This window comes from Miniopterus natalensis, chromosome 5 (assembly GCF_054644295.1).
Source record: "Miniopterus natalensis isolate mMinNat1 chromosome 5, mMinNat1.hap1, whole genome shotgun sequence".
Taxonomy (NCBI): Eukaryota; Metazoa; Chordata; class Mammalia; order Chiroptera; family Miniopteridae; genus Miniopterus; species Miniopterus natalensis.
In genome coordinates, this window is record NC_142085.1 from 68,294,596 (window position 1) to 68,319,057 (window position 24,462).

General features: G+C 38.0%; 1 protein-coding gene and 1 pseudogene across 1 annotated transcript; one reads left to right on the forward strand and one right to left on the reverse strand.

Moving 5' to 3' along the window:
• The first annotated feature begins 1,536 nt into the window (after positions 1–1,536).
• On the forward strand, positions 1,537–14,041 carry C5H6orf58 (chromosome 5 C6orf58 homolog). Its single transcript, XM_087817768.1, has 6 exons — positions 1,537–1,837; positions 3,710–3,796; positions 5,886–6,070; positions 6,970–7,070; positions 13,005–13,243; positions 13,869–14,041. The coding sequence occupies exons 1-6, from the start codon at positions 1,537–1,539 to the stop codon at positions 14,039–14,041; spliced, it is 1,086 nt and encodes a 361-aa protein (XP_087673894.1).
• LOC148093125 (large ribosomal subunit protein uL6 pseudogene) lies at positions 4,626–5,426 on the reverse strand (annotated as a pseudogene).
• Positions 14,042–24,462: the final 10,421 nt, after the last annotated feature.

The window sequence follows — 24,462 nt, forward strand, 5'->3', positions numbered from 1 at the left end:
TAATTACAGCAGTTCCTTTAACATTTCCTGCAGTGATGGTTTGGTAGTGATAAACTCCTTTAGCCTTGTTTTTGGTCTGAGAACCTCTTTATTTCACCATCTATTTTGAAGGATAGCCTTGCTGGATAGAGTAGTCTTGGTTTCAGATCCTTGTTTTGCATTACACTTCATGCCACTCCTTTCTGGCCTGTAGAGTTTCTGATGAGAAGTCAGCTGACAGCCTTATGAGGGCTCCTTTGTAGGTAACAGATTGCTTTTCTCTTGCTGCCTTTAACATTCTCTCTTTGTCTTGAATTCTTGGCATTTTAATTATGATGTGTCTGGGTGTGGGCCTCTTTGGATTCTTGTTTGGGACTCTCTGTGCCTCCTGAACTTGTGTGACTTTTTCCTTGACCAGGTTAGGGAAGTTTTTTGCCATTATTTCTTCAAACAGGTTCTCTAACCCTTGTTTACTTTCAACCTCTTCTGCCATTCCTATAATGCAAATATTGTCATGTTTTATGTTGTCCCACAGTTCCCTTAGATTGTCCTCCTGTTTTTTAATTGTTTTTTTCTTTTTGGATCTCTCATTGCCTTTTTCTACCCTGTCTTCTAATTCACTGATCTGATCCTCAGCTTCCTCTAATCTGCTGTTTATTCCTTCCAATGTGTTCTTTATTTCTGCTATGTCATTCTCATTTCCTTCATAGCTTCCATATCTTTTTTCATGCTGTTGAGCATCCTTACAATCAGTATTCTGAACTCTATATCTGAGAGATTGCTTATCTCCATTTCATTTAGCTATTTTTCTGGAGACTTCTCTTGTTCTTTCATTTGGAGCTTGTTTTTTTGTCTCCCCATTTTGACTGTCTGTTTGGGTTTGTTTCTATATATTAGGTAGGCCTGCTAGGACTCTCAGTCTTTTTGGAGGGTCTCTGGTGCAGGCCAATGTCAGACACAGTTTGTGACTGATCCTGAGTATTCTGTTTGGAGCTATCAACAACCCTCTGCTTGAGGTCTCCTCTGCTGGGGCTGGGTGCTATTGGACAGGACCAAGATGCACACCAAAGTCTGCTTTTCCAAGGCCCAGCTCCAGAAGCAGATCAGGCAAATACTCAAAGCACTCTGAGGTTTGCCTCTGCCTCTTGTTTTGTTTTTTTAATTATAGCAGCCACAGGCCTGCTATGTAAATTTTGCAAAGTAAATGCCCATATCTTTAAATTTAAACAAATAAGGTAGAGCTACCCCTGCAGGAGTATACTTAATTTAGTAGGCATAAAAATACAATGGAAATATAATAGGCATTTTCTAAAAGTGTTCAAAATATTTACTGAATCAACATTAAAATTTTCAGTAACTTTTTAAACCACAAACTATGTTATTAATGTTATTTAACTAATAAAGAATCCTATTTTCATTGGAAAGGTACTTTTATTTGTAGTCTATTGAAAAGCACACACTGTTACTATATTGGCATCTAAGCAAACGAATACTATGACTTCCTCCTCATTTCTCAATAAAAGGCCTGCCACAGTCTCAGTCCCCAGCTTTGGTATGATGGCTTTCCTTTCCCCTTGGGCCTGCTTACTAATTGCCTGTTTTTCTGTTTCTTCAGCAGAAGCCTCCAATCTCTCAGCTCTGTACCCTCCCTTATGGAACAAGAGTCCTGGTCAGTTCAGTGACTACTTGGTGGAGAATGGAAAGGCCATTATCAACCCCTGGATATATCCTGAGAGAATGGGCATGTATAAAATTCTACTAAACCAGACAGCCAGATATTTTGAAAAATATGCCCCAGAAAATGAACAAAATCCATTATGGGGACTGCCTCTGCAGCATGGCTGGCAATATAGATCAGGTAAGAATTCCTCTTGTTTTTCAATCTAATGATCTACCAATATAGCCACATAGTAATTGGGAAATGGGACTCTCTCTATATATCATACGATGTTTTCAAAATTAATTATTTTATTTTCCCTGTTTCCCCCACATAACCATTATTTCTCTCCTTCTTCTCTTCCATAAGTCCTTCTTTTATGTGTGGCTTGTTTTTAGTAGAAACTGCAATGGGCATATAGTATAGTTGCCAAATACAGAAACACTTCATTTCTAATCTATTGAGCATTCTGAAAGTATTTATTCAATTTCTATTAGGTGCCAGAACCCATTCTAAACACTGAGATGAACAAAATAGTCAAGAGGAAGAGATATATTAAAAACAGAGGTGATATCACATTAGTTTCAATTCCTTAGAGTTCTAATTATGGTGACCTTTGGGGGTGATGGCAAGTAGTGGCACCTTGTTCATAAGGGTATTTCCCTGCAAATGACTTATTCCTTTTGAAAATAAAGTACATTTAGTGTTCACTTAGAAAATACACTTGTGCCAAAGATTCACAAATTAAAGGATATTTTTGTCTTGGCAGACAGAAGAGCTCATGAAAAACAGCGGTGCCTCTTGCCCACTCCATACTGATAACACCACCAATAAGGGTATTAGTTCAGTTCTTATGGAAAAATATAGGGAGATCAGAATTTATCTGTGGCCTTTGCAGGGGTCATATACAGGAGCTACTGAGGTTGGCAAGCCATCCATCATTGTCAGAGTATATCTTGAGACCCAAACCTACTCCTGTTTATCTGGCTTTCTTTGGAGTCAAAAAGACCATGGTCCAGGAGAAATCATGAACATATATAGTTCACTATGGGAAGCATGTCAGCCTCAGGGGCCTGCAGGTCTGTAGTAGTTGGAGGCTGAATGGGCTGATAAATTAATGCCTTTCTTATTCTTTCATTACATTCACACATTAGAATCAAGCCTGACTAAACACAGCATTTTCTAAGAGCGGTGGGGAGGGGGTGGAGTGGAAATAAGTATTTCAGACAGTTTCCCTGCCATCAAAGATCTTACAACACCACTGGAACAGGAAAGATAGCAAAAATTAAACAGAGAACAGTACATAACAACTCTCCAACAAAAGTTAGAAGTGCGAAACAGGAAACAAAGTGGGGTCAGTAGTAATAATTAGTAATATTACTATCACCATTTTATAACTAAGGCATAAATGGGAAGTTATTTAGCAAAGGTAAACTGAGTCAATGACAAAGCAGGAATTTGATTTGCCTATAGACCTCTTTTAATCTGTGTGCCTATTACCTCCCTCGTTTAGAAAGGAAGAATAGAAGAGAGAAAAATTACAAAAGGAAATAATATTCAAGACAGGCCATTCCAAAGTAGAAAATTTTAGTAATAAAATAAATTGGTTCAGAGAAGAGAAATAAAGGACAAAGTGTGATAGGAAGATAAATACTCATCATCAGGTGATAAATGTATGAATAGCCTGATGATTGTCAGGTGTAGTGGGTAAAGGGATTAAGAAGTACAAATTGGCAGTTACAAAATAGTCGTGAGGATGTAAAGTACAGCACAGGGAATATATAGTCAGTAATGTTGTAATAACTATATGAGGTGTCAGCTGGGTACTAGACTTATTGGGGGGATCACTTCTTAAGTTATACAAATGTCTAATCACTATGTTGTACACCTAAAACTAATATAATACTGAGTACCAACTGCAATTAAAAAATAAAAACAATTATTAAAAAGATAAATGTTTGTGCATCTTTGCAAAAAGAAAAGAAAAGAAAAGAAAAGCTCCTAATCAAGTGACAGTTATAGCCAGTTTCAAAATGTGCCTAATAAATAATTGGTGCCTCTCCTCTCTTCTAGGCAGATTAGCTGATCCCAGCCGGAGGACAGACTGTGGCTATGAATCTGGAGATCGTCAGTGCATCTCTGTGAACAGCTGGTGGGCTGGTAGGTTCATTTAAATAGCAAAGTAGATAATACACCCCGCCCCCTCCCCCCCCAAAAAAACACCACCACCAGAACATGTATTCAACATAAAATTCTAGGGACAGAGACAAAACAAAAGCAGCACTATTCCTTTGGTAAAAGGAATCTTCATCATGTACCTTGTGGCCTTATGTCACATTCTGGTATTTAACAGCCACAAAATGTCAATAATGATTCCTTAGGACATATTCTGCTTTTCACAGAAGGACTGAAACAAGGAACTGCAAAGGATGGTGGCCTCTGACAGACCAACGCTCATGGTTAAGTGGGAGGTCCCACCAGTGACAGGGAAATGAGAGAACAAGAAAATAATACTTTTTCTCATTTTGCTAAGAGCAAGTGTGTTTAGGTTTTAAACCTGTAGACAGAGATTTGTCTACCACAGATCATTTTTGTCAAGCAGTAGTCTAAGGCTTCAGTCACATATTGAATATGACAATAATCAGAAGCTGTTTTCTAGTTCTTTATTTTGTTTTAGTAATGAAATTAATTTACACACAATTTCTTAGAGATATTTCTCAATAATTAGTAACAAGATCACACTACAGTTCACTTTCTTGGAGTGACACACATCATATGAACCTTTACATATTTTTCTAAAATGAAATTGATTGGTTCTTCTCAAAGATCCACAAAGAGTCATGGCCACAGGTCTAGAATCAAATTTCTTCCCCTCTCCCCAAATCAATACAAGGATGACTTATTGCATCTTTAAAATATCACAAGTCTGAGGAATCATCCAGCATCTTGCTGTTGCTGTAGCTAGAAAACTTAGATCTTAGTCATCAGCCTACTGAACTGTTCCTTTTTCAGAACCATAGATACCATCCCACATTTTTCTGATATTCTTGTTTTTAACTGTCGTGGCTTGCTGAATCAAAGCAGCTGAATTTGATACAAGTTCAATGTCAGTTCCTTCAAGAATTAACTCATCTTTCTGGGGTTGAGATACTGAACAAGAAACGCTTGACCTCATCCGAACTCTGCAAATGTATTTTTCATCCAAGAAATTTCTGATTTCAACAAAAGAACCATTCTTCTGTTGAATAATGACTTTCATGGGGAAGTGTAATACCCTTGACCATGTTCTGTACATAACTGCAGCCAGTTCCTTTCTACTGCTGCACCACTTGTCCACCCAGAGCCTCTTTCTTTCCAAGGAGACTGAGTTCTACATTGATGTGATTGAAGTCCCTCTCCAGGGTGCCTCTGGCGCCCTTCACAAAAACTGGGCATCCCTTCAGAGTGATGTCGACGTTTTTTGGAATGTCGCAGTCTGATTGCTGAGAATGGTCTTCACCTCTCAGTAGATGTGGCAGAAAGAGCTAGAATCAAGTTTCTTTATTTTCAGATTGACTTGGTAGTTTGGAGTATCAGTCTGCAGCACTGGGTGTGCATCTGCCTTCACAAATGTATGTTATGTGTACGATGAAAAGTTTTCCGCATCACCAGTGGAAATCGCTTTAAGCTTTATAGCAACGATATTATAACATCTAAATCTGCTGGAATAGGTTCTATTTAGAGAGGAAAAAACCCTTAATTCATTGTCAATTTAATTATCCAAAGACCTATTGTCACCCTTACCCACCATTTTTACTTTAAAGACCTAATGGTTGCACATTGAACTTGGTTAAATAAAATACAAAATATCAATGCTATAACCACATTAAAATATTTTAGAAAACAATCACATTTCATGCTAAAACCTCAGTTAAAAGTGTTGTATTATTCTGTGCACAAGTAAATATCTTCCTTTTATACTTAATGCTTTAAAAAATAAGTATTACCAAATCCATTAAAATCACTTTTTGTTTTAAAATATTATTGTTAACTACTTTGACTCATATTTATTTATGATTGTAGAGGTATTAACAGACACATGTTAAAGTTATATATATAATTCTTAGAGAATTTCAATTTTCTTGCAGTGACTGTTTTAATATTTTTCTGGATCTGTGAGTTTTTGCTTAATGGTTTATAGATTACTTAAAAATATCCTCTATCCCATTCTTTAGTGCTTGTGGTGATAATAGGTATTTTGCTCTTACAGACCTCAATTACTTTCTCTGTGCATTACCCTTCCTTGCTGCGGTTGATTCTGGCATAATGGGGATATCATCAGACCAAGTCATACTTTTGCCACCACCCGAGGATGAGACGAAGTTTTGTCTCAGTGTTTCTACTTGTCAGTCAGCCTTCTCTAAGACAATGAGGAAGTGGAATGTCTTCTACCAGGTTTCTTTTTTAATATTTGTAATTTATTCTCTTAGGAGGTGGTAAGATCATTTCTTTTTTTTTGGTATAATACTTTGGTTAATTTTTGTGTGTGTATTATACAATATTTTCCTAAGTATTACAATATAAGTTTTATGCAAGTGATAATATTGTTACATTGCAGCAGGACATTACATGTCATTAATATCCTCTGAACCAATACAGCATTAGCACAAAATCTATCCACTCATCTCACCCTAAAAAAATTATATGTAAATGTGAGAGCCCCCAGGATATCTCACTGAATGAGATTATCCTGGTTAATTGAACCATGGGATAACTTGAGAGAAATATGATTATAGTGTTGGTTTTTAACCAGTCAATTAACTTATTTAAACTGCATTAATAAATGATCACATATAGGTAGAACTGGCAACTGTGGGGCAATCAAAATCAAATATTCAATGACCAATATAAAATACATTGGTTAAGCATAGACATGGACCAAGATCAATGCTGAAAACATAGATTTTCTAGTTCTTTAGTTTTAGTTCATTATTTTAGATAAGTTTAAATTACATATTCTAATAATTTTTTCCTTACTTTTAAACTCTTGTGATAACTTGGAACTGTGGTAGCAGAGAAAAAAATGATAAAAAATAAAGTATTGACTGTTGGGAAAATATTTACAGTTCATTTCTTGTAAATGCACTTGATATTACTACTAATAATAGATAATTATTATAGTTTTTCTGGAGCAGTAGTGACTGATAGCTTACACAAATTATTTCTTAGACACAAAATTCTCCTTTTATGTAGAATATTGCTAAAGTGTAAATTTGAACAAGATTAAATTGTGGGGAGAGCAATTGCTATACTTGCTCAAACATGAACTAATTTCTCCTCTTTACTATATATAGCATTTGCAGTTACCTTCTAGTAGCTTTGAGGACTTGTTGAAGCACTTATGGGTTGCACATGCCACAACCTTGGAAGAAACTTTGAAAATATTTGACGAAAGGTAAGAATGGATCCCAAATCATTTTTATTTAACGTGGCAAATAATTTTGGGGTTTATTTATGTTTTTATAGTCTTCTTTTAACATGACTCTCATTCTTCCTATTAAATAATATATCTAATAATTGGAGTATTTAATGATGAGGTATAAATATTTTAGTATGATCAGGCTTAAAAAGTGTTTTATGAAGAAAGGGCACACATTTGAGAAGAAAAATCTTATACCAGCCAACCAACAAATAAAACTTGCATTCAGTTTCTCTCTATTTTAAAACAACAACATTTTATTAATTATTTTGATCACAGACAAAGAATATGATAGGTACATACTTTGCGGGGGGGAATCAACCAGCATCAGGGTTAGTACACAAAATAGCCTGGAAGATTAGCAAGCCACTCTACATGTAAACCTAGAGGTATTATATACCTAGATATGAAGGTGTAAGAATAATTTGCGCTAAGATTTGACGGACACTGTGTTAGTCAGGGTTTTCCAGAGAAAGAGAGAGACAGAGATTATAAGGAATTAACTTCTATGGTTACGGAGGCTGGCAAGTTCATAATCTGCAAAGCCAATGTCCAGCTCTGCAGCTCTAGTTCAAAGGCCAGCAGCTGCTATAGAACCAGGAAGAACTTACGTTCCAATCGTCAGCTAAGAGAATTTTCTCTTACTCAAGGGAAAATAAGCTTTTTGTTCTATTGAGACAGTCAACTGAATGAATGTGGCCCATTGACATTATGGAGGGCAATCTGCTTTCCTCAGTCTACTGATTTAAATAGTATTAATCTCTTCCAAAAACACTCTCACAGAAACACCCAAAATATATTTGGCCAAATAGCTGGGCTTTCTTTGGCTCAGTCAAGTTGGCTCGTAAAATCAACCATCACAGACACTATCTAGGGGTGTAGTCAATCACCAAGAGTGAAATATGGGGTAAAAATCTGGGTATGGTAAAAAAAAAAAAAAAAAAAGGAACAAACAAAATCAAGGCCCGATGGGGCTGTATATTTGTAAATCCAGGCAGGAACATTTGAGTATCTCATATTTCATGGTTGTCTCTCTCATTGACTCCATCATCCAGTAGGGTAAATAAATAACCTGATTAGCAAATTCACAGCACATTTCCTCCTCTACCTATTGCTTTGGCTTCGACAACTAGATATTATGTTGAGCAACGGAGGGGTTTTCTCCCTTGGCAGCCAGTGATATGACTTAGGGCTGTGCCATCACAACAGTTGTAACTCAACTGCTCTTTCTATTCTGATGACAGGAAACAGGGATAAGATGATCAGACCAGGAATTCAAGTTGGAATTGTCAAACTCAAGATTTGACAGATAGCAAGTCGTATTTTAGTTTCCTTTTCTATTTACAGCTTTTTCAGGTTTTTACACAAAGGTAAATCACTAGAGAATGAAACTTTGTGTATAGGAAATAAGATTTAGTTAAAAGTGAAGGATATTGCAGAATTTGTTTTCTTATATTTCCTTTCTTTTGTGGACTTAGGCTTTTAAGCTTATAGTATTTATTCCTATTTATGTAGTGGAGCTGCTTTTGAAAAAAAAATATTTTTAACAGGTCAAGTTTATTTAAAAATTACTCCAAAATTACAGAGCATATAAAATATTTAGTGAATAAGTTTAACCTGTATATGACCATTTTGATTACAAGCTTATAAACCAAAAAATAAATCAGTTTCCTGACATTATTAGAGCACTTTCTTCACTAAATATAACAAAATATTACTGTTTTATTTATCAACTCATTTTATTTCCTGAAATTCTATCTTTCTTACTTAACCCTTCATTTAAGTGTCAACAAATGACCCTCCTAAGTGGATTTTTAAAATAGTTACCATTTCTTAAGTACAATAAGTAAATGAAATTTCACCAAGCATTTTAATATAATATCTCCCTTCAGAATAACTTATTTTTGTAGATCATGAATATGAAACTGAGTTGTTTAGGAACTTGATTAAAATCTTACAATTAGTGAATGACAGGGCTGGTAATTAAATTCCCTGTGGTTCCATAGCCCCTCATCTCACCATATAGGCTGCAGTGCCTTCAATGTGTGTGACCTCCAAACTAGCTTTCAGAAGTCAATATCTATGAAGTTTCTTCTTCCTTTCCTAAAATATATTAAAAGCTATTAAACAATAAAAATATGCCTCTACCTTTTTAATGTACAGTCATGCGTTGCTTAATGATGAAAATATGTTCTGAAAAAATGTATTATTAGGCATTTTCATCATTGTACAAACATCAGAGTGTGTACTTACACAAACTTAGGTGGTATAGCCTATTACACATCTAGGCTATATGGTATAGTCTATTGCTTCTAGGCTACAAACTTGTACAGCATATAACTGTACTGAATACTGGAGGTAACTGTAACACAATGGTGAGTATTGGGTATCTAGACATATCTAAACCACACGAGATTAAATCAACACAAGAGAAAATTATGCAATCAAGAGATGTGCTAAACATGAGATGTATGAGGCAAACAGCAAACTTTTTATAGATGGAGTTTTTGTTTTTTACTATATTATTTGTTGATTACAGTTTTCATTCAACACTGCTTTGTATTAGTTTCAGGTGTACAGTAGGTAGACTTTTATGTAGTTTACAAAGTATTCTCTCTGATATTTCAAGTGCTCACCTGGCACCATAGATAGTTATTACAATATTGTTGACTATGTTTCCTATATTTTACCTTACATTCCCATGACTATTTTCTGACTAACAATTAGTACTTTTTAATCCCATTATTCTTTTTTATGTCATCCCCAACACTCCTCCTCTGTGGCATCCATCATCTGTTCTTTGTATATATAAGTGTGTTTCTATTTTGTTTGTCCATTTATTTTGTTGTTTATATTCCACATATAAGTGACATCATATGATATTTGTCTTTCTCTATCTGGCTTATTACACTTAGCGTAATAACCCCTAGGTCCATCCACCTTGTCGCAAATGGTAAAATTTCATTCTTTTTTATGGCTGAGTAATTGTATTCCATTGTATATATGTTCCACAGTTTTTTAATTTACTTGTCTATTGATAGGAATTTGGATTGCTTCCAAGTTTATCCATATATGCATGGGTTTATTTCTGGGCTATCTATTCTGTTCCTTTGATCTATGTGTCTGTTTTTATGCCTGTGCCATGCTGTTTTGATTATTATAGGTTTGTAGTATTGTTTAATATTGTAGTGTGATATCTTCCACTTTGTTCTTCTTTTTCAAGATTGCTTTTGCTATTTGGGGGTTTTTGCAGTTCCATACACATTTTTGGACTATTCTTCTAGTTCTATGAAAAAAAAAATTGGTATTTTGATAAGAATTGTGTTGAATCTATAGATTGCTTTTGGTACTATGGACATTTTTATTATGTTAATTATTCCTATTCATGAGCACAGGTATATGCTTCATTTATTAGTATCTTTTTGTATTTCTTTCTTGAAAGTCTTGTAATTTTCCTAGTATAGGCCTTTACCTCCTTGGTTAAATTTATTCCTAGGTGGTTTTGTGTGTGTGTGTGTGTATTTTTAATGCAATTGTAAATAGGATTGTTTTCTTAGTTTCCCTTCCTGATAGTTCATTATTGGTGTATAAAAATACAACCGATTTCTGAACATTTGTCTTGTACACTGCTACTTTACTGAATTCATTTATTAGTTCTAATAGTTGGTTTTTTTTGGTGGAATTTTTAGGATTCTCTATTTGCAGTATCATGTCATCCGCAATAACGACAGTTTTACTTCTTCCTTTCCAATTTGAATACCTTTTAGCTAGGACTTCCAGTACCATGTTGAATAATTATACCAAAAAATAAGAATATGTAGAGTATTGAAGAATTGGGGCCATGTTTTTGATCTACTAATGCTGGGGAACTTCCTTAAAGTCTCATATGTTACTTTTTCTAGGTAAAAAATATAGTAGGATTTTTTATTTACATAAAACAATGCTGAACTCTGTGTAGTCTACATATACTTAATAAAATTCTGTGGTCTTGGATCTTAAAATTGGCTTGTGCATATATATTTATATTTTAAATTAAAACGAGCCTTTTAAGATATATTTTAATATTTTTACTTGACCACATCTTAAATGTAGTTAGCTAAATGTTTCAATACTATATTTATTTAAATTATTTGAAAGACTTCTGTTGAGTTTCACTTCCGCTCATATGTTCTCTGTACCTTGAACTGGTACTCCAGTGTCTTTCCTTCTCTCCTAATGTTGCTGATTTCTTTGCAGTTTGTTTAACTCACTGCTGCTAAGGTGTATGGCCATTGCTCAAATTCCTTATGTATTCACATATCCCTTAATGCTTATTTCATAGTCAGCTGTGATGTGACTGAAGATAGCAGACTCTGAATCTAAGCCAAACTCTTCTTTCATCAAGGGTCCACTGAACTCACTCTTCTAATTCTGGATATTAAGGTCAGGGAGGAGCCCACCAGCATGGGAACCAAACATGGCAAGATGTATCTTCCTGGTTATGTTACAGCTTATTTAGCATTGACAGACATAATGTAAGCATTTTCTATTTAATGAACCTTGCATATGTGCTGTGGAGGCAGAAATTAGGATATAATCTAATGAGAAAATAAGCTTTAACTATATGATTGATACGGTGTCATGGGAATACACCTGAGGAGGATAGCCAATTCTGCCTCAGGTGAGTGGGAAAACTTTGTAAAGGAGGTGGAATCTAGGATGTGACTTGAAAGAAAATGTAGCTGGTGAGCAAAGCAGGGAATAGACAATATTTTAAGAGGAATGAGTCTGTTTAAAAAAACTGCAAGTTGTTCAGCATGTGTAGGCAGCTGATGAGGACAGGAACTATGAATTACATAGTTACAAAATGATTTACTCCAGCCCTGGCCAGCATGGCATAGTGGTTAGAGCAGCAGCCCACACACTAAAGGGTTGTGGGTTTGGCTCCAGGTCAGGGGTACATGCTTGGACTGCAGGTTTGATCCCCTGCCCCACTGGGGCACGTGCAGGAGGCGGCTGATCAATGCATCTCTCTCACATCGATGTTTCTCTCTTTCTCTTTCTCCCTCCATCTGTTCGACTCTCTCTAAAAATCACTGGAAAAAACATCCTCAGGTGAGGATGAACAACAACAACAGCAAAAAATGATTTGCTACACTTTTAACCTTACCGTTATAATAATTTGCTCCTCAAATATGTGAGAGAATTTGATTTCCTAGAAGACTTTTTTTTGTCCTGCAGGAAAAGCCCATGTATTTAGAAAATTGGGACAAGGAAATTGCACATCTCTTTCTCTAGGATGCTCAATATTTTGGGGGCCTCCTGACTTCAGGAAATCAATAGTTACAAAGGATGCCTGAGTCTAGCAAAAATGCTGCCTTGAAATCTTTGATTTTTATCTGCACATTTCTAAAGGGTATTACTTTGTCATAGTCTAATATCTGGTTATTATGTAATATGCAAAGATAAGGTATCTTGTTAAAAGTGATAAAACTCAAAATAAAATATAAACACCTGATTGGATGGTCCTTTACAAATTTAAAATTTTAACTACCTATATTTGTATTTTCAAAGGTAGGAGCTCAAGCCATGACATTCTTAAACTAAGACCTACATTCTTAGTTTGTTGTCAGAAGATGGCTTTTTCTTAGAAAACGCCGAAGCTGCCCGGCCGGGCGTGGCGCAGAGGTTGAGTGTTGACCTGGGATCCAGGCGATCAGGGCTCGATTTCCGGTCAGGGCACATGTCCCGGTTGTGGACTCGATCAATGACTCTCTCATCATTGATGTTTCTATCTCTCTCTCCCCCTCCTTTCCTCTCTTTGAAATCAATAAAGATATATTTAAAAAAAGAAAAAAAAGAAAGAAAACGCTGAAGCTGAAATTCTGAGTGGACTAATTATAATTGCACATGTGTTCACTTGTCTTTTAGGTTGAAATATTATTCTAAACCAGAAGAAAATTTTGCAAGAAGTTGGGCTATAAATATGGAATATATAGTTGCAGCCCTTTTCCCTACAACCTTGAATAGAGTATATAATTTCCAGAGGAGTCTGCCACCACGAGTTCTTGTTGATGGGGATAGAGCCCCCTACATCAGTGACTTTACTGACCTTCAAAACACGGTACTGTTTGGTTTAAATCTTGTTCGTGAAATGGATAACGCTACAGGTAAGGACCTCATAAAAATACTTTCAAGAAAATCAATATTACATTGAGTTAAGGAAATGATTATATCTATATCTATATGTACATATATATATGTACATATAATTATAACACATACTTTCAAAGAAAGTCATGATTTCCTATGGGTATCCATTTAACAGATTTTGATCCTTCCACTCATGATCTGTCCTTTCTCATGGGTCCTTATTGACCATGAAGCCGCCACACTACCTCAAGTCCATTTTTTTCATCTATAACCCAGGAGTTTCCATTTTTGTCATAAAACTATGAATTAACGTTCCTGTTTTTCTCCAACCCACTATCATATAGCAATTTCTATAAATTGTATGTTTGTTGTATAGAAAATGTTGCTTCACAATTATATGAATTTACAATCTTTGAACATGTTCGTGTACTTTACCTGGTTTTCTGGGGAGTCACTTAATTTTTCTTACTGATTTTTATCTGAAGAGCTGGTCAATAAATTTTAAATTAAAAAAATTAAGTGTACAATTATCATGTAATGAACATATATTATTTATATGCAAAATGCATAGAGTTTTATTTAAAGTAAACATTTCAATAATTGGGTTCAAACTTACATGTAAACATGTTATATCTTTTCCAGGGTCATTCTCGTTGATTATATGGAAAAGTTTAATGAAGACAGATGGTTCGAGAAAACTAGCTCTAGAGCTTTTAGAAGCAATTCTTGAAAACATTACTAGGCAATTCTGGAAAAATGAGTCATCAATAAACATTTCTAATTTGTTTTTTGCAACAGCAAAAAATTTAACATGATCATAACCATATAGTTTTCTTGCTTCTGTTGTGTTTGATTTATGCTCATTTGTTAAGATTCTGTCCATGTATTCTTAATTTTAAATTAAAATTAATGTTATGATTATTTTGCTCAATTAATAATTCTTGATTTTTAAAATTCATCAATATATAATGTTTAGCATCAAAAGAAAATTGTATTAAGCTATTATTAGTCACTGTGAAATTAATAAACAGACATCAAACTTACATGGCTCTTTTGTTGTTATCTTGTATAACCTAATTTCATAAAATTTAGAGCAATATCTTGCTGACTTATAACCAAAATCCAGAATATTTTTTAAAAATGCTGTCTATTAAAATTTTAAAGCTCATAAAACTGAAATGGCAAATAGAATACCTGAGTTGTCAGTTTTTTGTGTGTGTTTTCACTGATCACAAATTTATAGCAGTTGTATACTAAGTTTCCTTTCCTCGGTCCACTTGTGATAATGAATGTTTAATGGTCAAGTTTGTCAAGGTTGCTCTCTTTTAGGAGAGAAATGTACTGGCCAGAAGTGGTGACTTCCAGAGTTGACATGAAGCTTTCATATGAAGGTTTCCCAGGGCTTTATCTCAGACTAATTCTACCCACTAACTGTTGAAAATTATATAAATTGGTTTGAATAATATGAGCACTGGAATAGGAAAGACATAGTTTAAATCTCAGCTCTATTGTTTTCCAGTATAAACTTGGGCAATTTTTCTAGCCCCTTCTATGCCCCAGCTTAGTTATAGTTAAAATGAATATTATAAAAAGCCCAGTGGCAGAATTATTTTGAAAAGTCAATAAAAACATGATTATCAAGTAACTAGGGCTCTTCCCATAGAATAGTATGAATTTACAAAAGGTAACAATTGTCACAATAATTGCCTGAGAGATGGATGGCACATGTTGTATTGTTGGGGCAGTAAAAACATCTTTGATGAGCCAAGACATGAATACATTTTAATGAATCCAAAAACACATGAAAGATTTTCTTTAGCTGTATACAATAGAGGAAGTAGGGTAAGCATCCTTCCCAAAAGATTTGAAATAACTACACATCCATGATATGTTTATACAAAACCAAATCCTCAAACTACTTGAAGACAGATGATGCTAAAAACGGCAAAACCACTCTCAGTAAAAAGAGAAAAATTAACAAATAGCAGTGCATTCATAATACAGGTTTTGACCCCATTCTGGTGTCAGGGTGGGGGGAAGTCTCCCCCCCAACACACTTAGTTCTTACAGCTGGACTGGTAATGAAATAATAAAATTGACAGAAGACTAGACTGACAGGAGGGGGAAAAAATCAATTTAATATGTGTGGACAGGAGAATAACAATGTGATACAATCCTCAGATCATAAAATAAGGCCCAAAGAAATGAACAAACTAGGCACCCTTTTTATGCTTTTTAGGCAAACAATAAAATTGTGAGAAATTGACAGGATGAAGAAAGTGCTCGTTTGCAGGAACAAAAGCAAGGTTTGGGCTTATGTAGTAAATTAGTGAAGGTGTTACAATGTTCATTTATACAGGCTTTTCCAACTCTGGATTTTTTAACTCTGGTGATAAGGTCATCTCTCAGCCCTTAGGAGCAGAGCGGGCACCTGTCACATGATTTATTTCCTTTAGAGAGACAGAGGAGGGTCAGAGTGCTGCTCCCACTCTTGGAGCTTCTCAAATCATTTTAGTTCAAAATCACCAATATGCCATTGTGGAATATCTTGGGGCAGTCATCCCTGAGCCCCAAGACCAGCAAGCAAAGGTAGACCAAGGAAACCTGTCAGATAGACTGAGGAGGGTTCACACTAGCAGAAAAATCATCATGAAGCAAAAGGAACCTGCAAGCCTACACACTAAACAGAATTAAGTATTCTCAAAAAAGATTTTGAGAATATAAAAACCAACTTGAATTAAATATTAAAAACTAGGAACAGAGATGAATTCTTAAAGAGAAAAAATGAAAAAAAAAAAGAGTTCATAAAACTTGAGAGAAAGAAATTCATAAAGAAAACAAAATCATCTCAGAAATGAAAAAGAAAGCAGAAGTTGAGTTGCCTAAGGGATAGTAAGCGCAAATAAAATTTTAATAAGTTTGATTAAAGAAAAATAGTAAAATATCCAAGAGCAGAGAACAGATCAAATAGATCTGAAGAATGATACGGAAAGTTCATGCCTAGACCCAAATGCCTGTGGAAACTTCGTACATGAATATCATGGAATCTCATCTCACTGGAGTAGAGAGCAACTTATTAATAAATGATTCTGGGAAAAATGAGAAAGATTAATAGCACATTGGAAAAAGGTTAAATAAAGTTTATTTCTCACACCCTACACAAAACAAACTCTGAGTGAATTAGTCATCTGAGTGTAAAGAAATGAAACTATGGATATGCAAGAGGAAAATTTGGGTGAATACTTCTTAAACCTTGGTGTAGGCACAGGCTTTTTAACTTTATTGCTTGAATGCCATAACACAGGAATGATTTTATGACCTAACGAGTGAAAGTGTTTGTATGACAAAAACAGCAAGTGTGTGTACATGTGTTTTCAGGACACCCCGTATGTGATGACCACTCTGTTGGCCAGGCTGTGGAGATATAGGTGCCAGGGTATATTCCTAGTGGGCTTGTAAATTGGTATAAACCTTCAAGGGGGAAAGCTGGTAAGACCTGACAAAACTACATATGCACTTTTTAAAAAATCCTTCAAATGTACCTCCAGGTATCTATCCTGAAGAATATACCTCCAACAATACAAAATATAAATGTAAAAGTTTATGTATGGTATCACTGTTTGTAATTACAAAATAATGGAAACAACATAAACACCCTCAAGTAGGAGAGTGGTTGCACTAAAAAAATCAAACGCTACACAGTTATAAAAAGAATGAGAATGATTGCTGTGAACTGAGGAGTGATTCCTAGGACACACTGTTAAATTAAAAAAAGGACTTCAGTAAGAAAGAAGAAAAAGCCTCCTTAGCCAGTTGAACATTTAACCTTCTGGAGAAGATTAAAGCAATAGAATAAAACATACACATAAAAACAAAAGAATAAGAAAAATAAACAAATATTAAACAGAAAATACATAATCACAATGACAAAATAAAGTCAAAGAATAAATTAATGGATAGAGAGAAACAAGATGGTGGCGTAGGTAGCAGCTGCCCCGCCGCCTCCCGCAACCACATCACAATTACAACTGAACTACAGAACCACCGTCACTCAGAGCCTCCTGAGACCTGGCTGCACAGAAGCCCCACAGCCAGGGAGCTGAAGCAGCACCGAGACGGGAGGAGGGGCGCAGACGCGGGCGGATCGGGGCTGAATCCCGGAGACCTGGCCGCGGGCCCACACCCGGTGCCGCGGGGTAAACCCGGGAGGGAATCTCGGCGGTGGGGGTTTCCTGGAGGAGGGAGGGGTCCCAGCCCCATAGCGGGGTCCCAGCCCCACAGCAGGCCCCCAGCACAGGGCTCCAGGGCTGGGAAGAGACATCCCCACAACTCCGGGCTGTGAAACCAGTGGGGACTGTCCCTGAGGGTCGCGGAGGCTGCGGGAGCCCCAACAGCTCCTCTAAAGGGCCCGGCACGGACTCACTCGGACGCTCCCTCTGAGCCCAGCGCCGGGCAGCAGCTGAAAGGACCCGGGACACTCGGGGGGGGAACTAACCTGCCTGAGATCCGGGCGAGAGGCGGAGGGGCGGCTTCCTCCCAGGCAGAAGGGCTGGCGGAGGCCATGGCTCCTGTGGCGAGTCCTCCCTGCACAGCCGGCAGGCAGGCGCCATGTTTGAATCCCCAACAGCTGACTCGCACCTTTGGCCCCGCCCTGTGATTCCCGGGGCCCCGCCCCTCCCCACCTGCAGCTCATCCAGGCCATTTCCAGGGGCTTTTCTGTGCAAGTGGCCACTTGAGCCTCATGCTTAGGACTTTCCTAAAATCTCTCAAACAAGCAGCAGCGGGCCCCATACAGCTTGATAAGTGGCCCCAGGCCCGGCACTAGCAGCAGCTACATTGGCTCATAGCTGGGCCTCTCCTGGACACCTCCAAGCCCAGCACAAGCAGCAGCCAACTACGGTTTGCTAAGTAGCTCATGCTGGGTGGCCCTGGGCAAGGCACTGGCACAGGCTGACTTTGCACCTCCCGGAGGCCCCAGAGACAGTGCATCTGGTGGTCAGACTTGACCACGCTGGATTACAGCCCCACCACATCCACGAGTGACACACTCAAGGGGCACACTTGGTGAACACCAAAGCCCCACTGAAGTAAATCCTGCTCCATGGGGGTGTCTCCAGCACAGCAGCTCTTTGGCTGTAGTTGCAGCTGGTCCTCACAGCTGATTGGTCTGGGGGTCAATTCCTCCCAAGGATGCCAACAGCAACCAAGGCTCAACTACAACAGGACAGTGCACATAGCTCACACAGGGGAGCACCTAGAAGGCCCAGCTCAGGTGACTGGGGAGGCTGAGCCACTGGATCCTACAGGACACCTACTACACAAAGCCACTCTACAAATTCCAGGACACATAGCAGCTCTACCTAATACATAGAAACAAACACCTGGAAGCAGCCAAAATGCGGAGGCAAAGAAACATGTCACAAAGGAAAGAACAGAAGAAATCTCTAGAAGAGGAACTAAATGAAATAGATCCAAGCAAGCTAACAGATACAGAGTTCAGAATTTTGGTTATAAGGATGTTTAAGCAGACTATTAGGGAAATAACTCAGAAAGTCGATAACAATAAAGTACCAACTTGAAATGAAGGCTACATGAACTGAAATGAAGAATAATTTGCAAGGAATCAACAGTAGAGGACTCTGAGAATCAAATCAGCAATTTGGAACATGAGGAAACAAAAAACACCCAACCAGAAGAGCAAAAAGAAAAAAGAATCCAGAAATATGAAGTTAGTACAAGGAGCCTCTGAGACAACTTCAAGAGACCCAACATTCATATTATTGGGGTGCCAGAAGAGGCAGAAAGAGACCAAGGAATTGAAAATCTATTTGAAAAAATAATTACAGAAAACTTCCCCTACCTGGGGAAAGAAATCGACTTACAAGTCCAGGAAGCACAGAGGGTCCCAAAGAAGAGGAACCCAAAGAGGCCCACAGCAAGACACATCATAAGTAAAATGCCAAAGGTTAAAGACAGAGAATCTTAAAAGCAGCAAGAGAAAAGCAGTTAGTTACCTACGAGGGAGCACCCATATGACTGTCTGCTGATTTCTCAAAAGAAACTTTGCAAGCCAGAAGTGAGTGGCAAGAAATATTCAAAGTGGTGGAAAACAGGGAACTACAACCGAGATTGCTCTACCCAGCAAAGGTATCATTTAGAATTGAAGGTCAAATAAAGAGCTTCACAGATTAAGAAAAAAAGCTAAAGGAGTTCATCACCACCAGACCAGCACTACAGGAAAAGTTGAAGGGTCTTCTTTAAGAAGAAGCTAATGAACAAAAGAATCTGACCAACTAAATAGATCCAGAGACACTGACTCATGCAACAGACAATCATATTTCAGAAGAAAGAGGGAAGGGGGGTGGAGGGTGGGAAGAGATTAACCAAAGAAGTTATATGCGTATATGCATAACCCATGGACACAGTCAATAACGGGGTGAAGGCCTGAGAAGGGGGTGGGAGCGAAGTGGAGGGGATCAATTGGGGGGGGAAATGGGATACCTGTAATACTCTCAACAATAAAGATAAATTAAAAAAAAAAAAGAATAAATTAATGCATGGACAAACTTTCTTTTCAGAGGGGTGAATGAAATCATGGTTGTAAGTTTCCATTGATTTTTAGAGAGTTGAAGTGAGGGAGGGAGAAAGGAAGGGAGAGGGAGAAACATTGATTGGTTGCACCAGGGGACAAACCTGCAACCCAGGTCCATGCCCTTGACCGGGAATTGAACCCTAGGTCCCCAGGCCTATGCTCTAACCACTGAGCCTCACCGGGCAGGGGTAGTTGCCAGGCTCTATCTGGCCATATAGCCCTAGCTCACATGTGGAGAGCGGCTGAACCTGAGGCTGGCCAGGACTCCAGGAGCAAGGCTGTGCCCTGGAGACCCTGAGGGCCCCTGTCCAGGGCAGAGGCAGAGCCGTGCCCGGATGCAGGTTCCCCTGCCCATTGTGTAGCTGACACGCTGGCTTAGCAGAGCTCTGCGTGCGTGCAGCGCGTCCTGCCAAAGCCTAGGATGTGCGGTCAGCCGAGCAGCGGTGAGGGGCCAGCTTCCAGGCACAAGGGCACAGCGCGTAACAGCAGAAAATCCCCAAGATGTTCTGGGACAGCAAAGCAGTATGTCCTGAGCAAGCTTGCCAAGGGATTGTTTCTGTCCCTCTCAGTTACCCGCAGTTGCCATGAAGAATTGTTACCTCGATGTATATAATAAAGACGCTGAGCTCGCTTGGGGTCACTGTCTCTCCACCCGAGGGCAGGGTCCCGCCTGCCCCAGCTTTCACTGTCTCCTATGTCTCTGTGTGTTTCTTAATCTCCCTTCGCGCCCTCTCAGGATCCCCCACTTTCTCGCACAGGTCGCCGCACTTTTGTGATCAGCACATTGACATAATGGAACCTCAGGATCTAACATTTTCCCACTGAGGCAAGGAGAGTGAGATCGAGAGTGAAGAGAGCCATAGAAATCTTCTGAAGTGATCAATTTCTTTAAGGTATTTGCACTAGAACCAAGTCTCCTGAATTTCCTTTGGTCCTGAATTTCTGAAAGTATAAATAACTGGAAAAAAGAAATGTTTACTCAATTAGTTTAAAGAGATTGCCTTCAAAACTCTTTTAAATTAATGAAGTAGAGTCGTACCACTCACCTACACTGCAAAACTATTGAAATCCCCAGGAGCAGAATGTCTGGGAGGGCTGAGCCGTGCAGGCTTGTAGGACTGAGGTGATGGCTGTCAGAGACAACATCCATTAGCAGAGCATTCGGCATGTGTGGGAAGGTGTGTCCCTTCAAGATGCTTCTTAGTCCTAATGAACCATCAGGTTTTTACATATCAACTCCATATTTTACCTTTTGGGATCCTTGCACTTTTTCTTTTTTGGTGTTATACCTACCTACTGTGAGAATTAAACCTGGATGGATTATGGGTAAGAACTTAAACTGCTCTGCTACACTTTTGAATGGATAGGATGAGTGACCACCTAGATTAGTGAGGGTTCCTTTGATTAAAGTGATTGAAACCCAAATCAAACTCTCTGGGGCAAAAAGGAGTATTTATTGGAGGATGCCTTGTTGTCAGATGTGATTAAAGAAGTGTGAGTAATCAACCTCTGGGAAGGCAGGGCTGTCACAGGCTCCAGGAATGGCTGGAACTGGGGACACGACCACTGTCAAGACTGTCTCGGCCCTTTATCTCTGCTCTTCTGCTTTTCAGCTTCATTTCTTCCTGTCTGAGGAGGTCAGCTTCTTGTGCTCCTTACCCAGCACCTGCAGCCCACACCTTGCTGTTCCCACTACCAGGGAGGCACTGGCTAATTCTAGTTGGAAATAAAAACCTGGGGAAGGATTCTGAGTCAGTCTTTTCAGGTCACAGGCTCAGCCCTGGTGTATTCAGCCAAGGCCATGAGATCATGATGCAATGATTACCCAGACTGAGTCTGGGGCCTAATCCTGGGTGAGTCAACATCACAGGAAGTGTGGGGCTTTAGGGATTAGATCTGAACTAACATTACAGCTCCCATTCCAACCAGGTGACCTGAGAGAAGAGAAGGTCACTCCAAGAAGAAGGATGTTGACTCAGAGGTGCCAACAAATGAGCCGTGTGACTACTCTCCGTATACAGAGAGATTTGAAGGGGGAAACAAAGGCCTCACTGTCTCTAAAACTGGTCGTCTATATGCTTGGATCTGGGGCATTCCATAGTAGAGATTCGTTCTTTTTTAATTTTTATTTATGGCAGCATCCATGTTAAAACAAAAGAAAACCATTCTTGGAGGAATGTACAGCAACCTGCAGTTGCCTGCCTAATGGTTATCCTACTTGACTCCCCTTTCTTTCTGGCAGAACCTGCCTATCTCCATAGAGATACATGCATATACAGATTTTCTATATAAGTGTCATGTAGAGAGAGTGTCTGGCAAATAATAATAGCTAACCTATAAAGTGTCAAGGACTTCTCTAAGTGCTCTTATTTACTCACTGAATTGTTACAACTCTTATGTACCAGAACATCCCACCACTTCTGGTACATGGTGGGCACTTAAGAAATGTTCGAGACTGAGTAGTTAATAGAGATGGAATGTGTAAAGGACACCAGCACAGCACACTGAGAGGCCATTTGCTTGGCGAGTAAGTCCACATAGTGTCATAGTGTGGAGTAGCAAAGATCTTAGTTCAAGTCTCAGTTCTGAACTTGGGAAAGTTAAAATTTAGAAAACATACATGCATATACAGATTTTCTATATAAGTGTCATGTAAAGAGAGTGTCTGGCAAATAATAATAGCTAACCTATAAAGTGTCAAGGACTTCTCTAAGTGCTCTTATTTACTCACTGAATTGTTACAACTCTTATGAACTAGGTAGATACTTATTCTTTCCATTTCACAGATATGGAAGCTGATGTACAGGGAGAATACGTGACTTATCTAAGGTCACTCAGCTAGTATAGTATTATTGGATCAGTGTCTATGGAAGTCATTAAACAAGTATTAATTGTAATATTAATATTAATGAATTATAATTAGACTTGCCATTATTAAGATGCCATTTGAGAAGGACCTGAAACAGCAGCAATGAAAGGGAATGTACTATATTTAATAGGTTTCATACACCATCTAGTGGTGATCTAGAGAATTTAATCATTGTACATATTTCACCTCATAAAATCGAAGGAAGTTTTATTTTTTCATAATGACCTTTAAACAACATTGCAAATTGGCAATATATTTAAAATCACATATTTACATAGTTTGTAGGCCCAGTAAGAGAACAACACACATTTAAAGGATCACTCCAATAGATGTTCAAGAAACTGGCTTCCTAGTGCTGATGTTGACAAAAGCTGGAGTTTTAAAAATTTGGAATAACTTCTCCTTCAGAAAATAGTCATTTGCTCTCAGATACAGTGTGAAATGAGCTAGATGTTGAGGTTTGCAACAGTCAGTGTAGTGTGTGAGCCTTCTTCTTGGGGAACAAAAAGTTGCTACTACATTTACGAATGAAGTACAAGGTACGTAAATGCTCAGGGCCTTTCCTGAGGACACTCACTTATCCCAGAGGCCCACACTGCAGCTGCTCTGCATTTTGCTGTTGGGCTGGGGGAGAGGGAGCCACAGGGCACAGAGCTGGCCCTTCCACCTGATTCTGAATCCACATGTCCACTCATGTCCCACCAACCATTTGGATACAATGCAGCCATGCTGTTCCCTTTTATAAAGCTGTGATTTACAACAGCAGAATTTTAGCATTTATCATTTCCACATAGCACAGCATAATTTTAATGTAAGGATACCTGAAAGCTTCATATAAAAAAATGGACCATTTGACTTTGAATCTTTTGTTCAACATCATTTCGTGAATTTTAGTATAAACTTGCATTTCTATTGCAGGAGTAATATTTCATGGTGCATGTGATCAATAAATTTGTCCCTGGAGCACTACACATATACCAAAATCTTTTACACATCTTTAGAGAATTCATCATATCATGCTCCAGATGCCTAGAATCTGGCTAATACCCAGAAATCTCCAGTTATTTGATGAGATTTTTTAAATCTTGAATATTATCAGCAAGGAAAAAAATCATAAGAAAGTAAGTAACTTGTTCATGAATTTCTCTTTCCCTGAGTAGCAATACTCCAGGATATATGAACATATTATTTTACCCTTCCCAGGTGAAAAAGAGCTGCCACTCTAGTTTGTTAATTACTTTAATTAACAGTTTCTGTATTAAATGCCAGTATGAGAACAAGTGCTTTTTATGTTTTTATGGCATAGTAAACTAAAGGCTAGTGTATGCAATTGACTGAGTGGTAAGATTTAAAATTTGAAAACCTTTTGAATGTAAATTTATGTAAAAGGAAAGTTGAACTTATTTTATTTTATTTTTCCCATCACCATTTGTCCCCTCTATACCCTCTTCCACCTACCCCATGCCCCACAGTCAACACACTGTTGTGCATGTCCATGAGTTCTTTCTCTCTTTTTTCTTTTTTGCTCAAACCCTCCACGTTTCACTCATATGTGGAATTTAAGAGAGTCTCATAGATAGAGAGCAGACAGACAGCTATGGAAAGTTGAATTTTTTAAAAAGGGGCCTTAAAAAATGTAGACATGTCATTACTATACTTTGGACTGGTATAAATGTGTGGATGATAATATTATATTAAATATATTTGTAGTATTACATCCTTGCAGTTATTTTAAAATGTAATATCTTGATATTTAAAAAGTTTCCTTGAAATAC